General features: G+C 52.9%; 4 protein-coding genes and 2 non-coding genes across 6 annotated transcripts; 5 read left to right on the top strand and 1 right to left on the bottom strand.

The window, feature by feature from the left end:
* The first annotated feature begins 3,562 nt into the window (after positions 1 to 3,562).
* On the top strand, positions 3,563 to 4,906 carry B0T26DRAFT_285721 (uncharacterized protein). Its single transcript, XM_060434164.1, has 2 exons — positions 3,563 to 3,898; positions 3,959 to 4,906. The coding sequence occupies exons 1-2, from the start codon at positions 3,715 to 3,717 to the stop codon at positions 4,774 to 4,776; spliced, it is 1,002 nt and encodes a 333-aa protein (XP_060295963.1). The 5' UTR covers positions 3,563 to 3,714; the 3' UTR covers positions 4,777 to 4,906.
* A 4,669-nt stretch (positions 4,907 to 9,575) lies between these two features.
* B0T26DRAFT_285770 (uncharacterized protein) lies at positions 9,576 to 10,404 on the top strand. The gene has a single exon (XM_060434165.1). It carries the CDS (start codon positions 9,765 to 9,767, stop codon positions 10,296 to 10,298), a length of 534 nt encoding a protein of 177 aa, XP_060295964.1. The 5' UTR covers positions 9,576 to 9,764; the 3' UTR covers positions 10,299 to 10,404.
* Positions 10,405 to 11,958: 1,554 nt separating this feature from the next.
* B0T26DRAFT_708821 (uncharacterized protein) lies at positions 11,959 to 12,333 on the top strand. The gene has a single exon (XM_060441912.1). The coding sequence runs from the start codon at positions 12,015 to 12,017 to the stop codon at positions 12,249 to 12,251; it is 237 nt and encodes a 78-aa protein (XP_060295965.1). The 5' UTR covers positions 11,959 to 12,014; the 3' UTR covers positions 12,252 to 12,333.
* A 483-nt stretch (positions 12,334 to 12,816) lies between these two features.
* On the top strand, positions 12,817 to 12,888 carry B0T26DRAFT_t112. The gene has a single exon. It is a non-coding gene; the product is annotated as a tRNA-Gly (tRNA).
* A 129-nt stretch (positions 12,889 to 13,017) lies between these two features.
* Positions 13,018 to 13,088, top strand: B0T26DRAFT_t113. The gene has a single exon. It is a non-coding gene; the product is annotated as a tRNA-Gly (tRNA).
* Positions 13,089 to 13,464: 376 nt separating this feature from the next.
* Positions 13,465 to 15,162, bottom strand: B0T26DRAFT_751261 (Lipase, GDSL-like protein; the record flags this gene model as incomplete). Its single annotated transcript, XM_060445354.1, has 6 exons — positions 13,465 to 13,510; positions 13,592 to 13,926; positions 13,991 to 14,169; positions 14,236 to 14,393; positions 14,502 to 14,876; positions 14,948 to 15,162. 6 exons carry the CDS (start codon positions 15,160 to 15,162, stop codon positions 13,465 to 13,467), a joined length of 1,308 nt encoding a protein of 435 aa, XP_060295966.1.
* Between the last annotated feature and the right edge of the window lie 113 nt (positions 15,163 to 15,275).

Consider the following 15,275-nt stretch of genomic DNA (forward strand, 5'->3'; position numbering starts at 1 on the left):
GAGAGACGGAAAATAATTAAAACAAATAAAAAAAGCGCCCATCTTATTGATCCTGCCAATCCATCTGCCACCCCAACTACCATCACGTACTGTACATCACATTACGGTTTATTTACAGCTGGACGCAGAGAAGGCGCTTCAGTGTATCAAAACCAGCAAATCCTACCCTGACGTCGAACAATTAGCCGCATCTTGCAGTCGTCGGATGTTGCTGGCACCGGCGCACAAGACACCGCCAGGGCAGCCAGCGCGCTGCGCAATTGGTTTTAGCATGTCTCGGTTCTCGGCAGCGACCAAAGACTCTGAAATATCACAGACATTGTTAGCAGAAAAACATCATAGCGCAGCCCTGGGCGTGTTTAGACAAGGTTGCAGTGCGACATAGGACGATGCGTGGCCCGGCGACCTACTGGTCGGCAGCTTGCAGCTGTCAAAAAAAAAGATCTCAGCAGTAAAATGCTGCTTTGTGCTTTGTGCTCAGCGTCGTCCCAAGTCGCTAGGGCGTCCCTCGACGGGGTCCGTTGACCGTCTGGGTGTCTGGCATGTGGCAGCAGCACAACCTTAAGTGGCAGGCCTGCGTTTAAGGTCGGTGCCAGACCACGCAGAGCGCTCTCGGAACTTCATCCCGTTGTCATGCCTTGCAACTGGCTGCCCTGCACTGAGCCGCGGATGTGGCACGGGTGTGGCACGACAGGCCCATCTCCTTGTCCCAGCTTCCCAATTCCGGCTCTCCCACGAGTCCAAAGCGCTCCAAGCATCTCCGAACCCTCGTCGATCTCCCTGCTCGCCCCTGCCTCATGCCAGACACAGGGCCACACAGGACATAGGCAAGACAAGACAGGCAGCCTTCTTTTCCGTCGGCAACCCCAGTCCCAAAGACTCGCTTCCACTGGCGATCAAGGACCCCTGAACCCCGAGGGCGCCCCACGGCCCCCGGACAAGCCACCCGGATGCCAAAGCTTTCCTTAAACGTTGACTCACCTCCCCGAGTAAGGCGGACGATCATCTGAGATTAGCCTTTGTTTCTGAAAATCCCCGGGCTGTTTCTGGAGAAACAATCTTGAAGCGCAGGATCTACTCGCCCAAGAGAGGCGAGGCCTTGGTGTCTGCCGTCGTCAGCTCGGCAGCTGCTCGGCGACTGACTGCCAGGTGGCTCGCGGGTCCATGTTCTGGCTTCTAATATCACGACGCGCCGAAAAGGGGCTATGGTCCGTTATACTAATAGCTTTTACAGCTACGGATGCTCTTGTCAGATGCGGAACTCGAGGCCGTGTGCTGAGAGAAATATCTCCTGGCCTGACACACACTATACAGCAATTAGGCGTGCCAGTAACTAACTTCCTTAAGCGACCGCAACGGTGGTATCGTACCCACTAACTCGGCCTTAATTACCTGAGGGTTCACGATCGGACACTCGCACCCGCGCGGTTGGTTGAAGGGCGCCATCGTACGTGTAGAGATAGAGATCTTCTGGCTCTGAAGGGCTGCCGACCATGGCTGTCGTCGACTCGTCCAAACAGTTCCGGCTCTTGGATAAGCCCCTGCAGGGTATTGGGCCACCAAAGCGAGTCGAGACAGGCCCTCTTTTATCCCGTTCCTTGCCCCGTGCTTGTTGTTGTTGTTGTTGTTGTTCTAGGTAATCGTGTTGCACTCCGTTGCAGGGTGTTCAATATGCAGTGAGTGCTTTTTGCAGCTTCCACGTGCTTCGTGCTGGGTGCTGATGATACGATGTATGTATGTACGTACGTAAGGTAGGCTACTTGAAATAATTCCAAAAACCGGTCCTAGCATGAATGACGCTCCCGCTCTTCCCTGTGGCACAAGATGCGGAACAGCAGATATGGCCCGATGAGCCACGCTGATGGACTGAGGGTCGAAATAAGATCTCCAGACACACGAGATGGATCGAGCAATCTGCGCCATGGTCTCGACAGATCAGAATAGTTCTGGAACCGTGACAGGTCCTAGCCACGGCATCTGAACCTTGAAAGATGGACTTGTTTCGAGATGGCAGTTGGGCAAGGCAGGGACGGCGTACGGCATAAGATCAGCTCGACAATCCGGTCACAGCTTCTGTCAAGCAAGTTTCCAGGGTGATGCATTGACAGCGCCTGCGGTGGCTTCATCTGCTATCAGGCACGAGGTTTTTGGTGTCGTCGCTCGTCTCAAGTTGTGCTTGCCCGGGCTCAGGGACCCCTGTCCCAAAACGCCCCAGGCGTCCGTGACAGAACACGGAGGGGAGAAGAGGGGGGACGGGAGGGCAGGTACGTACTGACACAGACCAACTCTTGGGACGGCGGCATGTCTTCTTCGGGTGTAGCGGGGCCCCCAGCGTGCAGCGGAAGGGCTAAGTAGAAGCTAAGCAGAAACGGGAGAGTGGATAGTTCCTCTTTGAGCTAGCGTCTAGACTTAGGGTTTGGTCCCAAGGAGCGCCCTCGTCGCAGACCCGAAGTGCCCACCGCTTCACGTTTTTTTCTCTCGTCGCCCTTTCGGCCTTCGACCGTTGAGAAAAAGAAAAGCGCAGCTATAGAGCAAAAACGGATTCGACAATAAATGGTGCACCCCGCGCGCATCGCATTTGGCCCGCCGATGCGATATGGCATAGAATGCACTGGCGCAACAGGGTCTGGGCTAGCACTGGCAGCTGCACGCATCTCAAACGTTTTGGACTCTGGAGATCAATGGCAATCACAAAAAAGCAACGCGTTCTGGATCTCCTCGATCATCCGCCCGTTGCGTGTCTGACCCAGGTAGGTACCTCGGGTACTGTACATACGGGGCGCGGGCGCTCGGCTGGTACTTGAGCGCAGCCGACCGCGGGTCCCCCCGTGTTTACCGGATGATGGGACTAAAGGTGGTAGAGGTAGACTCTGGCAGGCAGGGCAGGGTCATGCGGGCCCCATCCAGCACCAGCATCAAATCAGGGCGCCGCCGATGCACCCGGAGTCAGAGCCCCATATACCAGGAGGCGTTATAAGTGCTTGGCGAGCTCGACGGCTGCTCGACGGGGGTGGCTGCTGCAAGTACCTTTGATCAACAGTTTGCCCCATGGCCTTGATCCTGGCCTGGCACAACACCCAAGGCCCGCCGGTCAGACCCACACACAATATGTGACAACACCTACTGGCCGCCCTGGTCCGGGGAGGGATCACCTTTTGTGGATTTACGCTTGATCATCCACACTCTGGCGTACTGGTGCCCCATGTATGTAGTGTACTTCGGGAGATCTGATGGATGGTACAAAGCTGCCCCTGCCTTTTGCCCTTCCCTGACCTTACTACCCATTACACTACTACAACCCACAACCTGCCTTGCCAACCTTGCCTACCCTACCGTAACAACGTCAACACGCGAGGGCAAGCCTTCTTTCGTTGCATACATAACTAGCCACCCCCCTCCCACCAGATAATCCGCTAGCAAATCTTGGGGATCTTTAAACAACACATCACTATCCAGCTGGCACTCGATATAATCATCCAACCAATCTAACTCGCTTCCTTCTCGTCCCGTCTCGCCCTCGCCTTCGCCTTCGCCCTCGCCCTGCTCTTGCCATTGACAAGAGCCTAATAATCACAAAAACACAACCTCGTGCTGCTTTTGGTGTCCTGTCTCGTGCCCCGTCCAGTAAACCGTCGAAGGGGTTACTTGCCAACTCGGCAACACGCACGCACGCAGACATACCAAAAAATAATACCTCTCTAATTCGACATCAAGATGACGTCCACGATGATAGCAACACACTTTGCTCCCCAACAACAGGCACATTATGGCTATATCGCCCCGCCTTCACCCCCAATGGATGACGCCATCAAGTGCTCGCTGCCTTCAATCTCAAACTTGCTCGGGCTAGCGGACCAGGGATCTCCGACCTCAGAGACGTCGCCCCAGTCTCAACAATGTAGGGGACTCGCAGAGCAGCAGGACGAGCTATGGCAGCAGGTACTAACCGCACCCCCAGTACAACAACAACAACAACAGCAGCAGCAACAATCATCAAAGCCAGAGACACGGCCAAGTTCGTCACACTATGGCAATTCGATGATGGGAAGGGGGATACTGCCGCCGAGCCCGCCCATGTCGTCGGATGCTTCATTTGAGGGGTACAACTCGCCGGCCACCAAGCCCATGACGCAGCTCTCGAACCAGCAAAACTACTACTTCGAGACGACGCCGCCGCTGAGCCAGATCGAGGCCGATGCTCGACACATAGCCGCCGCCGTTGCGCCGAGGGTCTCGGTCCACGCCTCGGCGTACCAGCCCCAGTTCGCCGCGCCCACCTACATGACGCAGCCGGCCATGGCATCGTACTACCCTCCCATGCAGCCCAACCCCCAGCAGCAGTCGCAGATGTCGGGGCTGTACTACCAGAGGCCGCTCCCCCAGGTATGCCACCCCATGGGCTCCTTCCCCACGAGAAGTTTCTCATCAGGGTCACAGGCTTTCCCCCCCATGCCGGTGTCGGTGACCATGGCCCCGTCGTCGGGCGCCCCCTGGCAGCAGCACCACCACTACATCGCGCCCTCGTCCGCCTCGTCCTTCCCCCAGTCCCAGGACCGCTACATCTGCCAGACCTGCAACAAGGCCTTCTCCCGCCCCAGCTCGCTGCGCATCCATAGCCACTCGCACACGGGCGAGAAGCCCTTCAAGTGCCCGCACGCCGGCTGCGGCAAGGCCTTTAGCGTCCGGAGCAACATGAAGCGTCACGAGCGGGGTTGCCACACGTACGAGAGCGGCAGCAGCACCAGCAGCAGCGGCGGGCCAACGCTAAGTTCCTAAATCGACAACACCACTTTTTTTTGGTCTTTGGTCTTTCTAAATATTTTTGCCTATCGCCAGCAAAAAAGACAGCTACACCTACACCCCTGGATTTTTTTAAACCAAAATGTCTAATTCACCACAACACTTACGACCAAACAAAGCATACCGGCCCTGGTGGTAGAGGTTCTCAACACTCCCCCCCTTCGTTATACAACAACCAACAACCACAACGATAACTGTTTTTATACATAATTCCCCCATCTCTTTCCAATTATCGGATGTTATTTTTTGATGAGATTTTGGGACGAAAAATAGGACGGGTGTGTATGTGTACACAAAGGGATGGGTACATATGTGCGTGTGTGTTGACGGCGGTGCATATTTTACTTTTTGGGGGAAAAAAGGCGTTTACAAGTGGGCACACGGAGTGTTCCTTTGGTGGTTGGGGAGCCAAAGCTTTTCTTTTGTTTTTATGTTTTTCTTCTTTTTCTTCGGGGGGCACAATGGACGGACGGTTGGAACTCCGAAACAGGTTTGGGACAACAACATTATGGACGGAAAGGAGTTACAAGGTCAACTTTTTTTGCACTGGGGGAACAAGGCGTGAATTGGGGGGGGGGTGGGGGGGGGGGGGGGGGGGGGGGGTTTGGGGTGGTCTGGGAATTGCTCAGCATTTACAACGGGATATGTTGGGTGTTTCTTTTGTTTTTCTTTTTTTTTTCACTTTACGTGACGACGAACTACTACCCCTGGGCGAGAGAGACTTTCGTCTCCCTTGCTTCGATGCATTGGGCAAAATTATTTTTTTTGCGAGAAGACATAATTGTACATATAGAAAAAGGGGATATACCCAATATGTTGGATTGTTTCTTCTCTCTTTTTTTGTACATCTAATGCCTATCGGCGGGGAGTAGGAAGGGGGGGAAAGGGACATCGTCCGCAAGCAAACACCATGGGATGGGGCGCTTGGAGGAGGGATGCATTGCGCAGTAGGGGGGTCAGAAAAGCACTTTTTAAGGGGGCGTGGGAATGAATACCAATGGTTGCATCACATTTTGGGAGGGTTTATCACTTCTCTGTCCTATTTTTCGGGGGTTATTCTTATTTCTTTCTTTTCTGGTTTATTCATGGTGAAAAAGAGAAGTCGGTTTTGGTTTCGTCATGGGTAAGGGGGAAGGGGAGGGAGAGAGGGACGTGCTCGAGGGACGGAATACCTACCACCTTACTGAAACAACAACAGCGTCATAACCTTAACCTCATAACCCCCCCCTCATGACAAAAAAAGAAAAAGAAAACACCCCCATGAACCGAAACAGAACAAAGCGAGTTTCGAGAGAGACGCTGAGAACGTGGGATTTAGATCCTATTGACACTTTTTTTCCGTTGCACGCACGGCATGACGATACTGATCCCAGGGGGAGCGAGCGAGCAAGCAAAGTCTTAGAGACGTAACCGTCATCAGCACCGGGCACCCGAGGAGAATTGCACTGCCTACATTCCTCCCTAACCGATGATCGAAGGAGATCTCCCTCGCGTATCCCCCTCGTCTTTCGCGATTTTTTTTTTCTCGAATGAGAGGCCGGAACGTCGGAGCCAACAAGCTAGGACCCATAATCTCCACGCATGATCGCCCCGTAGGACATAGAGCGGCCCTGTCTAACGACAAACGGCGGGCGCACTCAGGGTTTAAATTTCTTTCAATTCGAATTTTTTTATTGGGATGCGAACTATTAGCAGAAAAATGGTTACCCATTCCGGGGGAGCCTCTTGTCGTCGATGACCAGGATCTCGACGTCTCTCCCATTCATGGCTTTCAACGGCCCCGCATCGTCATACAAAGGCCAGGAAAACCTGGTGCGCGTGTATTTCCTTCGGCAAGGGGGGATGAGCGGGAGATGGGCGGGAGAGGGGTTTTCTTAGGTAAGGTGCCCTTCTACTTACTAAAATACTAAATTGAATTGAGACGGAAACCCGCAACTCGGCAACTCGGGGTCTGCCATGCCATGACGTAAAAAGCAGATTGGACACTATGGAGAACAATTCTTTCCAGGAGGCTTCCACTCGACAACGCCCGGGATAATGCTTGCAGACGAACCCAGCGGATGTGAATTGCAAGAAAAACCAATTCACAAAGAAAGTGCGGGAAAAGGCCGACGCTTGAGTCAACAAGGCATTGTGTTTGGTCATTATATCTCGGAGATGGGATGCCCTAGGCTTGCCTATGCGTTGGAAATTCGGCCGGATCTTTTTTCGTAGCGCCATCCTATTGTTTGCTATCTATGTCTTCTTATTACACGAACGGTAAGGCACTCGGGGCAGGGCGGGGGCCGCGTATAGATTACTGTATTTGGCCTGTCAGAACTAGGAGCACCGTCATCAGGCTAATATTGAAATGCTTATAGCTTCATTCCTGCGCCGACCAAAAGACACGAGGTCGTCGGGAAACCAAGGTAATTCGTCATCGCCGCTCGTCTCACGACGGAACCAACTACGCCACATCCAGCAGGTGCAGGGATCATGGCAGATCACCGGAGCTAGCGAACCCCATCCGCTGATCTTCCACGTTGCAAGGGGATGGATGGGAAGGGGGGATCTAATCTTATGGCCTATACCAGCTCGAGAAGTTTAGATAAAAAGAAAAAGAGAAAAGGGAACATACTAGTTGGCCATGGAACAACCCGCCACGGGAATGTCGAGTCAGGCAGGAGCCCGAGATGGGTCCAGAGCTGGATCCCGAGTCCTCGGTAATTGGGAAACGGAGCCTCACTAACAGCCAGAGCCATCACCGCTGATCAGCATCAGCCGCAAAGAAGGAATAAAGCCGGAAGAGATCAAAAGGCACTGATTGGGTACATGCTGTGCACATATGTAGTGTGATGATGTCGTTGGGGATTGGATGGGAAATCTAGCAATAATAAATATTTATATTTCTCTTCGGTGCATTGGACAGTCTGGCTGCAGCCGGCCTCGTTTGGGGTTTCCGCTCTAGGGAAGACGGTGAGAAGTCGCCTCCCAAAAAAAAAAAGCCGTTGTGGTACCGTGACACGTTTCTTTTCGATGCAGTGCGCCCCAGAATATTGGGGGGCCATGCGGTGATCTGCAGTCGCGGCTTCCCAAAAAGCACCCGTCCTCCCGACGAACGGCGAGAAAGACGTTCCCAATATACGCCAGGGTGGGTGCGAACCTACCCAGCGTCCGTAAAACGCGGTGTCGTGTACTGTTTATACTCAGTATAATACATGCACGTGCCGAGTGGCTCAATAGTCCCCCCTCAATTGAACGATTGCGGGGTTTTTCTTGCCATCAATTCCGATGCTTGGTTTTCAACTCAAGAGAAACATGTTCTTTGCTTTTTCTTCTAGCGTCTCCCGCCCTTCTAGCGTGTGGATGCGCTGCGCTAGCGTGCCCCGTTGCCTTTTCCGTGTTTTTTTGGTCTTTTTTATCGTTTTTATTTTTTTCCATTTATTTAGCTCGCTTCTCCACCTCCGCCCATCCAAGTTTTTGCGGCCCATGTCATGTCGATCAGTAGTTCCCGCCAAGCCCTGGATGCCATGCAGGGATCGCCGCTCATCCCATGGGGCAGATCATCAGAGGCAGGCTGGCGGTGAAAAAGGGGTTCTGATGTCATGAGTAGTCTTTTATGAGAGGCGGCCAATGTCGACAGTTTGTAGAAGAAACTCGCGGTGGCATCGCAAAAAATGAAGGGGAAAATAAAACAAAACCGCAGCGTCTTCTCTGATCAAGCCATCAACAACCTCAGGACAGCCCTTCCGAATGCAGGCATCCGAGATCGCTCAGCCAGCCATAAACACGGCACCTCTCGACACGGTCATCTTGGCGCCGTGCAGCGAACATGGACTTGCAGAACTCTTGCATCCGCGGCGTTCTTTCTGCACCAAAGTCAACCTGAACAGCGTCACTTATGGCGGAGCGGCCCCCAGTGACGAGCTAGCCCTGTGCTATGGCTTGCATCTTGCATGCTTATACTGCCCAGAAGTGAGCGACCGAATGCGCGGGACCTTCTTCCATCACGCGCTGCAGATCTAACTATTGTTTCATCTGATCGCCACAAGCATGACTGCAAATTATTAGTACCTTGGGGACCTGGCATCGCATCCCGCAAGCTCGGGCTTGACAAGTGAGACAAGCAACTCGCACGAGCAAGACAAGCAGATGAACCCCGGCTTGGTATCCCGTATGGGTTCGGAACTTCAGACGAACCCAGAGCGCAGTCGGTGGTTTGCAGAGGAGTTCCTCGAGCAACAAAACAAAACAACTCTTTTCAATGCGACAGGGCTCCGTTGCGCTTGTTTCCGTTTCGACAATTCCCCCTTTGTCCAACCCAAAGCCAAAACCCCAATCCACACTCCTACAATGCAACTCCACAGCCGTGTACCGAGACTCCGCGTAAATCAATGAGTGAGTTTCCCTAGCGTCTCCTCATGATTGACAAGCCGAAAGAAAACAAAAATAATCCACATTCCCGGATGTCTTCGAAACACCGAACCACCGAAGCGAGCGAGCGAGCTCTCAGTTGTTTGCAACTTCAGTTAGTCGCTCCTGACGCTCGGGCCCTCCCTCGACAACCTTGCAGCCTTTCTTCACTTTGCAGCCTCTTCCGTCTTTAGTGCGGACGAGGCGCAAAACGTGGGAGAGCCGGACTAGGGGGGGTTTCACAAACACGGCTTGAACCTCAACCACAGCCCTCTAGGCCTCAAGCCAAGCCCTGCCCTGCCCTGCCCCGAGCTGAGGTGCCGAGACGCTCCGTGCTGTGCGTGCGGCGCTGCGCTGGATGACATAGATCATCCCCCTCCCCAGAAACCACGACGCGCAAAGCCGCAGATGCCAGCACGAAAGCCGATCAGCCCGCCGCCGGGCGGCGTGCGCCTTTCTTGACTTGGAGTGGAGCGGTGGGTCCAAGCTGCCGGCTGGGCTGGGCTGGGCTGGGCTGGGCTGGGGTTTGCGCTGGGCTGGGTGATTTAACGTTAAGGCCGTTGGCTGAAACGATGGCTTTCACTTGTGGCGCCGCCACACGCAGACGCAGTGCAGTGGAGATCATGACGCTAAACTCTTATTTCCTTCTTATTTTCTTTTCTTTTATTTGTTCAACTCGTTCCCGAGTCCCAACTGCTCGGCCCTCGTCACTTGCATGCAAGATTGAAGAGGGGTTTTGCAAGTTCACCGCGGCCAAAGTTGTCCTCGCCGAGCTATTAGCGAGCGAGCTGTGGGGAAAAGACTCGTCCCAGGACGAAGGTGCGAGGATCTCGCCCTTTGTTCGCGCTCGCGTATCTGTCCTTGCCCGGCCCTATCCGTGCCAACTGTGTGTTTTCTCTCCACTGCGTAGGTATAAAGAAAGGGGTCCACGACAGATGTGCACGGCATCCACTGCGGTATCCACTGCCGGCCGGCCGGTTGTGTGCACGAAGTACGTACTAACGAAGTATCTGCAGTCCCATACGCTCCTGTCTGTCTCACCACCTACCTACCTGTCTTGCGCTTGCAGGATGAGATGCGGGGGGGCAAGAAACAAAAGTGGCTGAGCTATTGAGATGTCGACGAAAAAGAAGGAAATACGGAGTAATCACATATTACGCCGTGCGTGTTTTTTGTCTGTGTCTCTGTGATGATAGTCCGATATTTTAAGAACTTCCTGATGCGGCGCCTTGCAACCTCCTGGCGGGTGTTGAGCGAAATTAGGTGACGGTGACGACGGACGGGGCCGGGGAGGAGCTGCTGCCGACTACAGAACGCCATGCCATGCCCGCGGGCCCTGGGGAAACAGATCAGTTCCCGGACGCGGCGTCGGCGCGCCATACCCTTGGGAAGGATGAATGCGCATCATTTCTTCTCTTATTTTATTTTATTTATTTTATCGCTTAACTTTTGCTTAACTTTTGTGATGGAAGGGGGCTTGCCTTTCGGCGCTAAACTCACTCTACGTGCGACCTGGCCCGGCACTGCATTGCACTAGCGAATGGTGAGGCGCGAGGCGCGAGGCTGCTGCGGCTGCCTCGCCCCTTGCTCATTCAATTCAACGGCCCCCCTGGGAACGAGGCTGCACTTGTCCGTCTTAGGACGGAACCACGTATCTCAAACAAGCCCCCCCCCCTTTTCCTTCATGTTTTCTTTTCCTCTTCTTACGTATTCAAGAAACCACGATCAACAATAAGTAGTTCTGCCTTATGTATGAGACAAACAGCACAATTAAATGCCCGCAGTGCACGCGTGCACAAATAACTGATTATTCTTATTGCCTATGGTCACTTGCTGCTGCTGCTGCAGGCGGTTATAGGTAACGTATTTTGCTACAAGTCCCATTTTCGCGTGCGTTTCACACTGCGAACCGAAAACGTTAGGCCGCCCACCCCTGCACTTGCCTTGTGCCCCCCCGGGTTAACCCATAAACCACACCCCACGGCTCGGCCAAAAGCCGAGAGGCAAGTTCCTTGTGTGTAACACGATGGAACGGGAGGGGGAGACAAGGGGAAAAACAACTCCAATTGGTATGTACCTCGCGCGGCAGGACAGATGCTGTGGGAAACAAACGGAACGCCAAATAATAAAATAATAAAAGAAGAAAGAAAAAGAAACGGTGGGTTTGTTGCACTGCTGATTTCCCCTTGCACTGAGCGTCGGGATTGATATTATGTGTCAATTATAGGCTGGCCGGGTTTGGGTCTCTTTTACTCCCTACGCGCCAGGTTAAAGGTAGGTTGAAGCACAGAATGCAACTCGGCCCAGCTGTTTGTTGGTCACATAGTGAAAACAAGCATGCTAAGATCTTCCCTCTCGTCGAATTGTTTGAGACTTCAGTTTTGATTGTCTTTTTGTTTTTTGTCTTACGTATCGCCAAGTTGCCCCGGTTCTCCGCCCCTGCGGAGGTTCAACGATATTGATATTCCAAGAGGCACAGCAAGCAACCTCGTGGTGAATCAAGAGATGACAACAATGCATGCCTGAGAATTTAATTTAGCGCCGTTATTCCTTGATCATTTCTTATCCCAAGCAAATAAATGCAGCCGCCAGCGTGGTTTGTCAGGTCAGGGCAGTGCAAAGCAGTGCATGTAGCGTATGCACCCGACTCGTTTCAGTTTTGTTTCTCCTCCCGTGTGCGTGCTGCGCTGCCTGCCCAAACACTGCTCGCCCCAACATGAACGACGACACGACGGAAACATGGGAAAAGAAAGCACGCAAATCTTTGAAAATCTCCCGAAAAGCTTATTGCGAACAAACATACTCCTTACCTATGCACATGTATGTACATTGTACAGTACGTAGCCTTGGCCTTCCTTCTAGTCCTACCATGCATTGCATCTGTTGTACACGTATACCTACAGAGACCTGCCTACCTGCCTTGCCTTATTCCTATGTACAATGTGCCGAGACTCCACACATCTTTCTTTCTTTCCTTTTCTTGCAGTTTTTCCTCCTGTAGGGAATGTAGGTTAGCAGGCGCTTCGGGAAACACTTGGCAACAAAAAAGATCAATATAGGGGTCCTTGACAAAGAATCTCCGACCTCCCCGGCGTGTTATTGTTGCCCGAAGCCTTTTGCTCGGCGATCAAGTGTTCACCTGGACGGATGGATGGATGGCGGCCTGAGGAAAGCGTATCGTGAGGTACCCATCCCGGGAGACCAAAGCTAAGAGATAGGCACAACTGCAGTGCTCTGGTGCTACTACCTTCCAGGAGGAAACACGTGGATTAGATGTGTTTCGGACATAACTAAGATGTCAAGATCACTAAGGGGTTATTCTTCAATGCTATGCTTTTGCATTGCCGTGTTTGCGGTGATGTCTGTCCTATGCTTTGCTCGCCAATGTCTTCTTGGGGGGCGTAACCTAACATGCACGTAAACACCACGGAGCACCTAACTCGCAAAAGGGAAGCAAACACTATGGCCGTCCCTCTAGATGGTAAACATAAGCCCTCGTAGCAAAACCAACCGGTGAGAGGCCCACCTCCCAGACGCTACCCACCCTCGGGGGCTTTGGCCACGAGGCTTATAGATAGCGGTGGAGCATCCCCTCACATCATCAAACAAACAACGTGTCCATCAGCATCAATGGTCTAGTGGTTAGGATTCAACCCTTCCAAGGTTGAGGGGGGGGTTCGATTCCCTCTTGATGCATCCTTTTTTCCTCCACAACCGGGTTTCTTCTGCAACTTATTATTTTATTCACTATCGATAGCTCATGGGGCCCTCTCATTATGGAGACTATCCTCCCCTACCCTATTATCATCCAAACATCCAGCAACAGCGTCAATAGTCTAGTGGCTAGGATTCAACCCTTCCAAGGTTGAGGGGGGGTTCGGTTCCCTCTTGTCGTATCTGCGTTCTTAGATTGGAGCTGTATCTTTTTGCTTGTAGCAGCTGTCATGGCTGAACGCAACGGAAATGTTTTTTTTTTACCTCGCACTTGTTGTCTTTTTAATTCTTTGCTATGCAACCTGGTTAATCATCGGGAGCCAGAATGTCATAAAGTTTCGCTCGAGCGATAATCTGTTGACCACTCTCAATTCCGGTTTAGACTACCTAATGTAGTTACTTATGCAACGTTCGCCCTTCTTGTTTGGACTGGCCTGCTGATAAGGGCAAGACTGAAAGTTCAGGATAGGAGGACCATAATCTCTGTGCAGAAACACGCTTTCCGCATATCATATTTTGTGTTGACTCCGTGACTTACTTATTACAAAGTAGAACATATTAGTAGTTGGCTTCGTTATTCCAGTAAAGTGTGTCGTGGTAGACCCTTGAGATTCATCGTCAGTCATGCGGGCACTCGAATCCCCCACTAGCCGCGCATAGCTCTGGAAAGAGGAGGGCCACCTACTCTGGTCCTGTAGCGTACAAGTCCCACTGGAAAGTCATCTTGATGAACTGCTGTAGGTGGCTGGCAACCTTGATTGCCCCGATGTCCGTGGGATGATACCCCGGCCCAATGTCGTTGTGCTGCATGATACCCGTCGTATTGAAGTAGTGGACAAAGGGTTCGACCTTGGTGCCCGTCCTCGAGGTCTTTTTGGTGATGCCGTCGTAGATGACTGGGTCGAGCAGATAGTCACCTGAGTTAAACCACTGGACCATCTGGCTGATCTCATTCACCCACCCAGACGGGGCGCTTGGGAAGTACGAGTTTCCGGACTGGTAGAAGCCGAGCCAGAGTGACTTGGCAGGAGAGTATTTGTCAGAGCTTAGCCGAGGGAGAGAGTCATACAGAGGAAAAGCTCACCATGACAATTACTTGGGCCTTGGGCCATTTTCCGTGGACGCCTTCTATAATTTTGGTCAATGCATCGATATAGGCAGTGGTCGAGACATTGTTGTGCTCGTTACCGTCGTTTGTGCCAATGTTGATAACAACCAAGTCGGCGGCTGGCCGCGCGCTGAAATCCCAGGGTTCCGGGTTTTCTATAGTTCTCGATCAGCATCAGCATTTGAGACTCTCCCAGGTCGAGGGAAGCCGGTACCCCGTACCTCCATATAGTGCTGCGGCTCGAGAGCTTGTGTCGGATGTATAAAACCATTGGTGCACCTGTCCTCGAGGATTTCCCCAGCAGTCTTGGTCGGCAGCACAAATTCCCGGGTAAGCCGTCACAGAGTATTCCGTGTTGCCCAGCCCAGCAGCGAGGCCGCTTTGTTTACCGCAGGTTAGTGTGTATCGCCTGTCAAAAAGGTTTCGACACTCAGCCTAGTCCCGACCGGACTGCCCAACTGAGACCCGAAGAGAAGGCATTACTTACTATGCCCAGCTTGAGAGCCCCTCGTACGAGGTGTACATGCCAGCAGCGAGGCTGTCGCCAATGACCTCGATCCGGCGGCCAAGGTCGGGGAGCCTGACAAGCTTTTCGCCGGCGGCGGCATGGACGGAGTCGATCTGTATGCCAAAAGCCCAGTTCGTTACGCGAAGTTCAAATGTCCACGGATTGATGGGCGCAGTCAAACCCGAGTTTGGGTCGGCTGGGCTAACAAGGAGGTGCGTGGAACCGGCTGTTATATTTGCAAAGGCCCAATCCAGCCCCCCGATGCGGTATCCAACAAGGACGCCATCCGTCGTCAGGTTGCCGAACGTGATGGCCACCGTCCGCCCCGTGTAGCCGAACTTGATACCTGGAGCCCTATCGGGATCTGTATCAGACCTTCTGGTACGACATCTGGCTCATGGCCAGCCAATGCGGATCTGACTTACGACCACCAAGAGACATATTTGGAATCCCACCGGCCTTGATACGATATTTCGGTGGCGTTCGCCGAGTAGGTCCTGAACGAGTATTCGGATTGGTTAATACGAGTCTCAGCATAGCTTGTAGGCTTCACTTGACCATTCTGGAGAATGGTCGCAGAAGCTTGCCATAGGGCAGCGATGCCAAAGACGACGAGACCCTGGATGGACAGGGACAGCATGACGACGGGGCGGGACCAACGATTGAGTGTCGGGGAGGGCCGAACCACTTAGTTTATTCCGTTCCTCATTGCCAACGTGCCCGGCTTTATACAGGGACCTTAGCCCGGTTTCC

This window comes from Lasiosphaeria miniovina (genome assembly GCF_030549165.1).
Source record: "Lasiosphaeria miniovina strain SMH2392-1A chromosome Unknown B0T26scaffold_4, whole genome shotgun sequence".
Lineage (NCBI taxonomy): Eukaryota > Fungi > Ascomycota > Sordariomycetes > Sordariales > Lasiosphaeriaceae > Lasiosphaeria > Lasiosphaeria miniovina.